Here is a 13,296-nt window from a genome sequence, read left to right on the forward strand (position 1 = left end):
AGAGAGAGAGAGAGAGAGAGAGAGAGAGAGAGATTTTCTCATATTTATCTACCTACATATTATTTTCTAATTTTTTAATTTCTTTATCTACATATTATTTCCAGAGAATGACCTCTAAACAAGAAAAAATATGCTTTTTCCTCCCATATAGTCAGGTTAGCTTGTGAATCTCTTCTATTTGAATTAAGGTATCATTAAAATGCCAAGGGCCAGCCAGCTAGAAAAGGGGGGGTGCATTTCAGGGTCAGGTAGAAACCTGGTGCAAGGAAAACTCCCAGGAATCTACAGAGATGACCCAGCTAAGACTCCTAGCAACAGAGAATATGTAGCCTGACCTGGTCATCTCCTGTGACCAGACAAGACTTCCAGTGGAGGGACTGGGACACCAACCCAGCCACATAACCTTCAACCTACAGTCTGTCTTGCTTATAGGATATGTTTGGGTAAGGGTGGTGTAGAGATTGTGGGGGTGGCCAACCAATAACTAGTCCAGTCTGAGACCCATGCTGTGAGAGGGAGTCCAACCCTGACACTGCCTGGAGTGTCAGGACCCAAAGGCTGGATGGCCCAGAGACCTAGGATAGAACAAAACATGACTGGAGAAAAAAAAGCCAATGTAATGATGCCTAATAATATTCTGCTATACTCATAGATTGGTGCCTAGGCAATAGTCATCAGAGAGGCATCATCCAGAAACTGGTAAAAACAGATATAGAGACCCACAGCCAAATATTAGGCTGAGCTCAGGGAATCCTGCTGAAGAGAGGGAGGAAGGATTGTAGGAGCCAGAGGGGTCAAGGGCATCACAAGAAAATCCACAGAATCAACTAACCTGGGCTCATAGGAGCTCATAGAGACTGAACAACCAGGGAGGCTGCATGGGACTGACCTAGGCACCCTGCATATATATATATATATATATATATATATATATATATATATATATATATATATATATATATATATATATATATATAACAGTTGTGTAGCTCAGTCTTCTTGTGGGACTCCTAACAGTGGGAGCAGGAGCTGTATCTGATTCTTACTGGCTTTTGGGACCCTACTCCTCATACTGGGTTACCTTGCCTAGCCTTAATACACGGGAGGTGCTTAGTCTTACTCACGACAGTTTGATATGCCATGTTTTGTTGATAGTCATAGGAAGCCTGCCCTTTTCTGAAGAGAATAGAGGAGGGGTGGATGGGGAGGGGCAGAGGTGAGGTAGGGGGAAGGACTGGAAGGAGAAGAGGGAGAGAAAATTGTAGTCTCAGGATGTAAAATAAAAAAATTAAAAGAAATGCCAAGGGCCAGAAAACCAAATAACCAAGATTATCAAAAGGGATTCAAAAGTAATTGAATTCTTAATGAAGATCTGGAGAAAGGGTATCATTAGAAAAATAAATTTCATAGGAAATAGAATTCAAAAAGCTCTGAACATCAGATGAACCTTTTAGAAACTATTAATGTATTTGTTTGTATGAAAACATGATGCACACTTAATGCAAATTTAACCAATGCAGTAAAATATGATAGACGCAACCAATGCCCTCCAATGCTACCATTTGGGGAAAAAAACCTCACTCTTACCATTTAGTGACTATCATTGTAGTTATAGCTCTCTATACTGACAGAGTTGGAAAGATGAGGTCAGGCGGAGATTTCTCAAGCCAGTGACTATATCATCTGCACACTTACATCAAGGTAGAGAAGCTGTGCAGAGAGTAGAAGATCAGGGCAATGCTGAGCAGAGCTGGTTCTACATCTCTGCTTTAACCACAGAAAATTGAATCTGTTTTATTTGGGTGGAGTTTATGTAAGACTGCATCACAAAAATAATGCTGCCGCTAAAAAGCTTGAGCAAGACTTTTGTTCACAATACTCACTTTAGAGCTGAAAAGCCAGAGTCCAGAGATATTGACTTGCCCAAAGACACATAGCTAATTTGAGTTCAGATAAGAAACACAAACTTGGGTTTATAAACCTCACAACTTTCTACTACAGAAGGACTTTAAGCTCAGAGGTTTGTCTGTATTTTGAAGATGTTTTGTCATTTTTGCTTAGTTGTTCATTACAGCACACCAGAGTTGTGACCTCTAGATAGTTACACTGTTGTTGAAAACCATTAAGGAGAGAGAAAAAAAGGAAATGGGAAAAATCTGTTGACCTGAGTGAGGATTTTGCCATTGCTCTGACATTTATCTTAATAATAAGCAGATTAACAACTTTGAGAAAACACAGAATCTTACTGACCTATAAGGATTTCTTTAATCTTCTCTTCAGCCATCAGGTCTTGATCTTTTTGTAAAAGTATGTCAATATAGAACAATAGAACTTTCCTACTATCTTCTGCCAACTTAAAATGATCAGAGATGATCCTCAGAAAACAAAACCAACAGAATCTCTGTCCAAAAGACATAATTTTAAGCAGTATAAATAGAACTGGATTTTGATCAATGAGATTAAAATAATTTCAATGTGAGTCCAAACATGCTTAAATTCCTATTTGTCAATAATAAATCATTTAATTATAGTAACACTTTCTTCAAATTTTTATTATTTTGTGTGTGTGTGTGTGTGTGTGTGTGTGTGTGTGTGTGAGAGAGAGAGAGAGAGAGAGAGAGAGAGAGAGAGAAGGAATATGAAAACAAAGAACGAAGTTGAATGACTCATGCTTTCTAATGTCAAAGCTTATTACAAAGATACATAACCAAAATTTATGGAACTGACATAAATATAGATAGACCAATGAAACAAAATAGAGAACACAGAAACAAACCTTAGCATACATGGCCAAATGATTTTTGATGAAGGTTCTAGGACCATTTAATGGAGAAATAAGTCTTTTAACAAATGATGATGGAAAAAAATAAATAAAATTTTATATCCAAAGGAAATTGGACTTTTTCTTTGCATCATGTATAAAGATTAACCCCAAATGGATCAAAGACATAAATATTACAGCTAAATTTCCTCTGGTTGTACAAGCAATTACAAGCAGCTGCTAGAATAAATAAATTCAGTAAAATTTCAGGATACAAAACTTGATACCATTTCTTTATATTACAATAAAATATTCTGCAAGTAAAGCAAAAGTATTTCCCCTTTACTATAGCATGAAAAGATATATAAAATACTTAAGAATAAATTTACCTAAGATGAAAAACTGAAATAAATGGAAAATATATCATTCTTATGGATTAAAAAATTAATGGTACTAACATATTTATGCTTATCCCCCTAAAAACTACAGATTAAGGGCAATCTCTATCAAAATTCTAGTATCATTTTTCATAGAAATAGAAGTAGTAATACTAAAATCTTTTGAAAAGATGGAACAGAAGTTGAGAGAGAGTCCCATTTTTCTAGAGGATCCAGTTTGGTGCTCTGCACCCAAGTCAGGAGGTTCCCAACTGCCTGTACGTCCAGCCCCAGGCAACCAGACGCCTCCTTCTTCTTCTTCTTGCTTTTGCAAGCATCTGCACACATGTGGCATACATTCAGAGACACACAGACACATAAGCAAAGTAAAAATAAATATTAGGAAAAAAAACAGTTGGAGGTGTCACACTTTCTGGTTCCAAATTACACTTCAAGGCTATAGTATTCCCACAGTATGATACTGTCATCAAAACAGAAACATAGAACAATGAAGAATATTGAGAGCCAAGAAAAGGCTCATTTTTTCTTCAGTAAGAGTATCCATAAAATAGCAGAAAAAGATTGCCTTTTAAAAAATTATGTTGGAAAATGGATATTCTTTTTTTTTGTTTGTTTGTTTGGTTTTTCGAGACAGGGTTTCTCTGTGTAGCTTTGTGCCTTTCCTGGGACTCACTTGGTAGTCCAGGCTGGCCTGGGACTCACTTGGTAGTCCAGGCTGGCCTCGAACTCACAGAGATCCGCCTGCCTCTGCCTCTGCCTCCCGAGTGCTGGGATTAAAGGCGTGCGCCGCCACCGCCCGGCTGGATATTCTTATTCAAAACCATGAAACTGCACCTTTATCTTACACTATTCACAAAAATTAATCTTACATATATTAAAGACTTAAGCATAATAACTGAAGCCATAAAACACCTAAAAGAAAAAAATAGGGAACAAACTCTTTGACATTGATCTTGGTAATGATTTAAAATACAACAGACAAAAGCAAAAATAACCAAATAGGACTATATAAATCTAAAATGTTTCTATACAGCAAAGGAAACATTTAACAAAATGAAAAGGTAGTCCACAAAGGAAATATTTCATACCACACATCCAATATGAAGTTAGTATGTAAAATTTATACAACTCTTCAGCCCCACCCAAACCAACCTGAGGAGGTGGCAAAGACAAGAGGATCTGAGGTTCTGCTGGCCACTCAGTCCAGAGGAAACAGCCAGCTCCAGATTCCGTGAGTGACCAGGTCTCAAAACAAAACAGTGGACAAGCTAGCTAGCCATGTGGGGAGGAGGAATGGGGTAGGCCTGGGTAACCTTCTGCTGTTTCACGCAGTTTGGCTTCAAATAAGGACAGAATTTCCAACAATTTCTGAAATGACCCTAAACAGATTGCTGATGTTTTTAATACTGACTCAGTATTGATGATTTTAAAATGAAAATATGGGTCAATACTGAAAAATACATCATGCTTTATCAAATATTCAACAAGAATTACATAAAACTAAATAATCCCATCCATCTCATTATTATTTACCTCAAGAAAAATAACAGAATAAATATGAGAATAAATCCAGTGCAGAGCCAGAGACTAGGAAAATATAGTCAGTGCTTAGAAACTGTGAAAGATTTCTGTAATTAAAAAGCAAATGCAATCAGGATGATTAAAAAAAAAATCAGGGATGAGAATATTGAAACCAAAAAGAAATGAGAATAAAAAAATAGCTAGGAAAATCTATTAAGTCAGAAATTAATGGAACCTAGGAACAATTGATTATGGTTACAGAAGAACTGCAAACATTAATCCAATTCTCCACTGTGTGACAAGCAATAGAGACCGTTTATATTTTGAATCCAGGCTTTTCTGTCAAGCACATTTTTAAGCAATATAAGAGATCAGCTTCAGCTTATATAAGAAACAGAGGATAGAGACTTGGGGGTAACTTGCATAGTATTGAAAATCCTCTAATTCCACATCAAAGTGGGGTGGGACTAGTGTATCTAGCACACTGTAATAGCTAGTTTCTAAATATATCCTCCCAATGAACTGTGCTTCTTGGTATTCACATCCTGGTAAAAATCTTTTCTCCTGGAATCTGGACTGGCTCTGTGGTTTGTTTTTTATTACAAGCATATTTTAACTATACAAAGTAATTGTTTCACTATGACATTTTCATATATATATATATAACATACTATGATCATATTCATAACATCATTAACCCTTACTTAGGCCCTTCCCCCACCCATATGGCTAATAGTCCTCTTCTACTTTCCTGTCTCTCTTATTTTAATTGCTACACATGAGAGAAAACATATATTGTCTTTGATTCTGGGTTATTTTGCTTAAGAAGACACTCATTGGCTAAAACTATTTTCTTTAAAATGACATAATTTTTTTATCCAAGTAAGACTCATTCTGTATATTTAAAACACTTCTTTATTAATCCAACTATTGACAGACACACCAATTCCAAAACTCAACAATAAACATGGGTATACAGGTATCTCTATTATAAGTGTACTTTGATTCTTTCAAGTATATAACCAAAAACGGTATGTTGAATCATATGATAGTTATATTTTTCATTATTGAGGCCTCCCCATACTAATTCCCACAGTGGCTGGGCTATTCTCACTAGTAGCATAAAAGAGTTCCTTCTCAAATGGTCAGTTTTCTCTGAGATCATGATAACCATTTTCCAGTGGAAAGCCACACATGCAAGAATATTTGGGCACCATGTATTAGCCTTAGCAGGGCTACAAAAAGGACACAAAGTTGGGTGGGAAAGGAAAGGGGTGGATATGGGAAGAGTAGGATGGGAAGGGTGAATATGATCAAGAAATTAAGTAACTAATGAAAAAAATTTCCTTTCCCTGCTACAATTTCACAAGTGTTTGCTGGTTTGGAAGTACCTAATTACAGCCATTCCAAACAGGGTGAGAAATTTAAAGCAGTAGTTTAAATTTACACTTCCTTGGTGGCTATGTTGAACACTTTTTAACTTATTGTAGTACTAGTCATACTAGTATATAATGTTTTGATCAAATCCACCCCCCTTCACTTTTCTCCAGTTCCTCCCTACCACTTCCATCACTTTCCCTTCCAAGTTATTTGGTTGCTTTTCAAACACTACCTACTGAGTCCATTTATGCACATACTATCTGTATGTGCACAGGTGTGGGACCATCTACTAGAGCATGGGTAGCCTCTCACAACCTGTATCTCTGAAGGAAACTGACTCTCCCTTCCCTAGCAGCCATCAATTGTCAATAGCTCCTCAGATAGGGATGGCAACTAAGGACTCCTTCCCCAACCATGCTGGGATTTGGCCTGGCTTGATTTTGTGCAAGTTCTGTGCATGCAATCATAACCACTGTGAGTTCATGTATGCAACTGTCCTGTTGTTTCTGGCCAATATTGTTTTGCTGCAAACATATACCCTCCTTGGCTCTTAGAATTTTTCCACCCCTCTTCTGCAGTGACTCCTGAGCTTTGGAGAAAGGGGCTGTGATATAGGTGTCCTATTTAGAGCTGAACACTACAATTTCTTATTCTCTGTACACTGACCTCATCATTTGTGGGAGCCCACAGTAACTCAGTTTCCCACAGGACTCGGCTTGAAGCTGAAGTCCATTCTGACCCAAAAGAGTTCAAAGACTGCTTGCTCTAGTCTCTTCAGAAGCTGTGAGAAAGCTCTGATAAGGCTCCTAGGGAAAGTACAGGGCTGTGAGAAGTCCTGATCAGCTTGTGGGAAATAAGTAATTATTTAGCAAATGTCCAATTCTAGGCAGGCTGCTGATGGTAGCAGGTGGCACATGTTTGAGATAATGAAACTGCCTGTTCCTTGAATCAAGGACAGTCTAGACCACCTGTGCTGTGCTTTGTTCCACTTTAGCTTTTCAGTTTGTATGTAAGCTGGCTGTGAAATAAACTCAGAGCTCGCTTGGTATTGACCAGAAGCCCTCCCAGCGCTGATTTTCTGTCTCCGTCTATTCTTCTGTTTTTTCACCAGCCTCATGTCCTACTCAGCTACCCTAGCTGACTCATCGGCTGGTTCTGACAATCATCTACAAAAAGAAGCTTCTTTAGGAGGCTTGAAAGATGCACTAATTTGGGGTATAGGTGGCAGTTAATTACTGTCCATTTAGCAGAATAATACTACTAGGTTCTCCTGTAGGGTCTATGACCTAATCAGCCATAGGTTTATTGCTCAGTTGAAGGTATGAGGCATGGTTCCATCTTGTAGCTCTAGCTTTAAATCCAATCAGAAAGTGGTTGGTTACTTTCAAACATTCATTACACTAGTTTCCACCAGTGGAGGTATCTTCCCAGGCCAGTCATTACTGGAACTCGCAGGGCTCACAAGTGGGTAAGACTGTTGATCCAGTCCTATGTTAAGGTTCCCGATCCATTTGGAGTCCAATTTTGTGTAAAGTGAGAGATAAGGATTGTGGTGGTATTTGTTCCCCAAAATATTGTGTACTTTAATAAATTTATCTGGGGTCAGAGAACAGACAGTCACTAGATACAAAGGCTAGAAAATGGTGGCACTCACACCTTTAATCCTAGCATTCCAGAAATAGAAATCCCTCTGGATCTCTGTGAGTTCAAGGCCACATTGGAAATAGCCAAGCATGGTGACACACGCCTTTAATCCCAGAAAGCCAGCCTTTAATCCCAGGGAGTGGTGGTAGAAAGCAGGAAGATATATAAGGCGTGAGGGCAAGAAACTAGAGGCATTTTGGCCTGGTTAAGCATTTGGCTGGTTAAGATTTTGGCTGGTTAAGCATTCAGGCTCTTGAGCAGTAATTCAGCTGAGACCCATTCCGGATGAGAACTCAGAGGCCTCCAGTCTGAGGAGACAAGACCAGCTGAGGATCCGGCGAGGTGAGATAGCTGTGGCTTGTTCTGTCTCTCTGATCTACCAGCATGGACCCCAATAACTCGCCTCAGGTTTGATTTTGTTAATAAGAACTTTTAAAATTCCTGCTACAAAGGATATTGTTTCATTCTTCTACATACAGCAATCCTGTTTGAACAGCACCATTTGCTGAAGGTCTTTCATGTGTTTACTGGCCATTTGTACTTTTTTTTTAAGTTTTATCGTATTATTAGTGTGTGTGCATGTGTTCATGAGTGCATAATGTGTACATGGGCATGCATGTGGAGGTCAGAAGATAATTTTGTGGAGTCATTCTTTCCAATCATCTTTAGATGTGTTCTGGGACTCGAACACGGTCACCAGGCTTGCACAACATGTGCCTTTACCCACCAAGCCATCTCACTAGCTCCACTTGCACTGCTTCATTCAGCTCACCTGCCTACTTACTGATTGGATTATTTAGAAGCTTAGTGCTCAAAACTTTTTTAGTTCTTTATATATTCTAGTTATTAATTCCTGTCCAATGAATAGCTGGTGAATATTTTCTTTTATTCCATAGACCATCTCTTTGTACCACTGTTTCTTTTGCTGTGCAGATTGTTTTTTAAAGTGTATTTATAATTATGTGTATGTCTCTGTGTGTATGTGTGGGTATATGCATGTGAGTACAGGTGCTCATGGAGGCCAAAGCTGTCAGATCCTTCTGGAGCTGAAGTTAGAGGCTGTTGTAAGCTGCCCAACATCCGTGCTGGGAATCCAATTCAGGGCCTCTGCAAAAACATTATGCATTCTTAACCACTGAACCATTTCTCCAGTCCCCACTATATAGCTTTTCAATGGGATACAATCTGGTTTATCAATCCTTGCTATAATTTCCTGAGGCTTGTTGATTTCTGATGTTAATATAGTCTTGTCTTCTAGTTTCTTACTTCTTGTAACTCTGGATAAACCAAATCATGATATAAGATATCCAACTTCCTCAGGCATTTCATGTTATAAGGAAATCTAAGCTAGACATATGACGAAAGAGGGAGATACCTGATTAACTTCCAGATGTTTCAAACATTTCAGGCAACAGGTATATAAGTGAAGAAAGCATAATGAATAGTTAGTCCAGCCATTTTTTAGAATTTTCTGTAAGTTTAGATATTTCTAGCACCAGCCACTCTCTGATTGCATCCACAAAACCTCCCAAGCAACATCCACCCAAGTTGAGTTATTTAATGAGACAAACCAGTAAGTTTTAAGGTTGCATGTTACAAAGCAATAAATAACTATAAAGCTCATGCATTCTGAAAGAAATTCTACCAGCAACATGTCCATTTATGACAGAATATCGTCAAAGTCAGCTAACCCAGATCACATGTGAGAGTGAACTATGCCATGGGATAACAATACATACAACCACACAGATTGCTGTCTCTTAGGAGCCTGTTCTTTTCTAATGAGAGACAGAAAAGGAGTGGATCCAGAGGAGAGGGAAAGAGGAAGAACTGGGAGGAGTGGAGGGAGGAGAAATTATAATCAGGAATATATTATATGAGAAAAGAATAAAAAGAAAAACTGTTGGCTGGATATTTGATACTGCATAATATCGCATTTTTCAGAGTGGACAGACATTTTTATTTTATAATCATCAATAATGAAAACATTGCTTCACATAAACCTATGTGCAAAATGGTAGCAGTTTGTTTAGGGCCATTTTAGAAATTGTTGAAAGTTATGTCCTAATCCCAAGCCAAAATTCACCTAATGATAATGAAACTCAAGTAATCAACTCAGTGATTTTTAAAATCAAACATTCTAATACAATATATTCTAAAGATATAATAACTTGAAACATGGTGTCCTACTTTGCTTTCTATTGCTATGATAAATAACCATGACCCAGGGCAACTTGGAGAAGAAAGGGTTTATTTGTCTTACACTTCCACATCACAGTTCATCAATGAAGAAAGTTAGGGCAGGAAGTCAAGCACTCTCTAGGTACCCCTGGTCCGGCCACTGCTGCTTTCCTCAGCCCTCTTCCCAGCCCATATCCATCCTCTTGGGACTAGTCATGCAACAAGGCCCCATCCAGGATGCCCCTAGTATTGCTCTGTCACCCTCTGTGGAGCTGGACTTTGAAGCATATTAAGAGGCTTCTGAAGTCAGTCCCTTTCTCTCACCTGCTAGTCTATTACTCCACCCACACACTGTAATGATCTGAGAATGTTTCGAATCTGAAGCCAGAATTCAATCATATTTGAGAACAGTCATAATCTGAACCCTAACACCCAGAGTGGCCCCAAGACTGAAAAATTACAGCCAGCCCAGTAGCTGACTTCACATTGTGGTTTCGGTTTGCATTTCCCTGATGGCTAATGATAGTTGAACATCTTTTCAGGTGGTTATTCCACATTGATTTTGATGATGATAAAGTTTGACAAACACTAAAAATGTCTTCTTTAAAGACTCTTTAGACATTAAAGATCCCATGAAAATAAATCCAAAGAACATACAGACTGTAAAACAACACCTACTCATTTCTCCCTGCTTTACATACTCTGTCTGACATGCACATTAATGTAGCTTAACTCTTATGATCTTGGGTTTTTTAAGATTAATTTTGATTTTATTAATATCTCTCTCTCTCCCTCCCTCTCTCTTTGTTTGTTTATTGAGACAGAGTTTCTTCATGTAGCTCTGGCTGGCCTGGAACTTGCTCTGTAGACTGGCCTGGAACTGCCTCCCTCTGCCTCCCAAGTGCTGGAATTAAAGGTGTGTGCCACCACTGCTTGGCATGATTAATTATTATTAATTTCTCATAATTATTTCAGAGAACTGACATTTGAAGGTTAGTACAACTAAAAAAAGCATATTAGAATTTAGGCACTCAACATCCCTTAAATAAGGAGGGTGCATAATAGATACAGTGGTGCTCCCCAGTTGAAATAATTATAAGTTATCCCGAATTCTGTAAAAGCATGGGTCCCATAAGTTCTCAAAAAGAAAAGGTCAAGCTGAGATCTGAGCATCCTGGCCCCTGGGGATGGATCTTCTAATGAGGATAAGGGCTGTCTGAGACCTGGCAGCCCATGTTGTGGCCTGTTACTTGCACTTTGAAGAGAGTGCCGAAGGCACCTATGCAGAGCTTGCACTCAATCCTCCCTGGTCCCTGCTGGAGGAACTGAGCAGACAAGTTAGGTTAACCATCACAGTTCCACTGAGGATGATGCTGTTTTCAACTCTGATATTTAAAGCACTGGTAGAACTGCTGTTAATCCTTTCAGTTGATGCTTTCTGAACATTCAAACTTTTCATTCCACTTAGCAAATGAAACTCTCAGAGTCCTGCTGAATAAGACATTTTGTGTCCTTAGGTGGAAAAACTACACGATAGAGGTTTTGTTCTTTTCTATACTCAGCTCTGTTGTCCCTTGCTGAAAAATAGGCTGGTTGTTGCCAGTAATGACCAAGTTTTCATTTCACCTTCCTCCTACTGTGCTCTTATAAAAACAATGGCTACTTGCTTGAATTGCAGTCGACGGCTTTCAGGAAACTCCATGCTGTCACAGCCATTTGGCCCAATGCAAATCACAGCTCAGATGACAAGCATTATGAGTGGATGGATGACACTCAAGATAAACAGGAGGATAATCACACAGATAGCTAAGTTGCCCTTTCTCCCTCTCAACTTGGTTTTATGGAGACAATAAGCATCAACAGGAATACACAGCTTTAAAGTTACTGCTGTGCTCTTTGTGAATGTTCCTTAGCTCCACAGCCTTCTCCCACATGACTTTCTTCACTAGCCCATTGGAACTTTACTGCTCAGCAGTGCTGCCATCTTGGGCCATTTTGACAAAACCATTGTAGGGTGGCTTTTTTTCATTCCTTTGACACGAACTTCAAAATTAATTTTACTATTTTTTTAAAGATTTATTTGTTTTTATATGATTGCTCTATCTGCATGTACACTTTTATGTCAAAAGAGGGCATCAGATCCCACTAGAGATGGTTGTGAGACACTATATGGTTGCTGGGAATTGAACTCAGCACCTCTGGAAGAGCAGCCAGTGCTCTTAACCGCTGAGCCATCTCTCCAGCCCTAATTTTACTATTATTTAAGTGACTTAGAAAGCAGTACTATATTGATCAGTACAATAATATTATGCTTTCTAAGAACAGGAATATATATTCAATGTGTTTATAAAAACCACAGAAAAAAAGTTATTCATCATAGAAAGAAAAAAATCAATTTTCCATACCTTTTATTATCAATCAGGAATTGAGTAATGCTCAGACAGAACTCCAAAGGCATAGCAAGATGTAGTATTTCCATGACCGCTAACAAAGAAAAATTAATTAATTAATCATACTAACAAAGAAAAAAAGAATGACAATGAATAAAACATGTGAACATCATTTACAGGAAGCTTAGTTGTTTTTAATAATTTTTCTGCTCAAAACAGCCATATTAAATGTTTGCCATATACCATATTTTATCTAGTAATTCACCAAAATATTTTAACATATTAATATCCACTACAAGAAAGAGGGTAGTGACATAGACACCCTTATATGGACCACAAGGTAACCAAGTGCAAACCTTCTGTAATCAGCTTGGCAACACTTTATGCTAAGAACACCTGGTTAAGACCTTGGACTCTGAAGTCAGACGCCACCTGTACAGCTATAGGCAAGTTACTTCCTTGTTCTTTACCTTAGTTTTGTCACATGTAAATGGTGACTATACTACCAATTTATGTTATTAAGAGGATTCCATGATATAATATATGGAGAAAATAAAGCAATGTATCTAGCACTTACTAAACATTAAATAAGTGACAGTTCCTATTACTGTTATTCCCTTTCTTCAGAAATTGTACTTATGAAAAGTCATCTGAAATATGAAAAAAAGAGTTTCTAAAAAAAGATATTTAAGAGTTTATACTACAAAAACAGAAAAGGAACACCATGAAATGTCAACTATGGTGTAGCCATAAATTATCATATAACCATTGCTGAGTATTAAATAACATGGAAAAATGACTAAACACTAACATAAAAATATTGTAGACTACCAGTAAGTGAACAATTTAAAAACAAATTTATATGCAATATTAATTCTATAAAACACACAAAGTAGACTAAGAAAATACAACATATCAAATTGCTAAAATTTATTATGTTTATATTTAATGATTAATTCTGCAAATGTTTAATGAGTATATTCTCTGAATCTGTCACTATATTTGTACTAGGAATATAGCA

The 13,296-nt window shown here is 37.8% G+C and overlaps 1 protein-coding gene and 1 pseudogene across 1 annotated transcript in view; both read right to left on the bottom strand.

Annotated features, from left to right (window-relative positions):
* Tex11 (testis expressed 11) overlaps window positions 1-13,296 on the bottom strand; it is a 387,858-nt gene that overhangs the window by 258,185 nt on the left and 116,377 nt on the right. Inside the window, 3 exon segments of the mRNA XM_037199204.1 lie at window positions 2,251-2,385; window positions 2,388-2,401; window positions 12,291-12,369. Coding sequence (XP_037055099.1) covers window positions 2,251-2,385; window positions 2,388-2,401; window positions 12,291-12,369 — 228 coding nt within the window.
* On the bottom strand, window positions 11,082-11,879 carry LOC114708657 (annotated as a pseudogene).

Source organism: Peromyscus leucopus, chromosome X (genome assembly GCF_004664715.2).
Source record: "Peromyscus leucopus breed LL Stock chromosome X, UCI_PerLeu_2.1, whole genome shotgun sequence".
In the NCBI taxonomy this organism is placed as follows: domain Eukaryota; kingdom Metazoa; phylum Chordata; class Mammalia; order Rodentia; family Cricetidae; genus Peromyscus; species Peromyscus leucopus.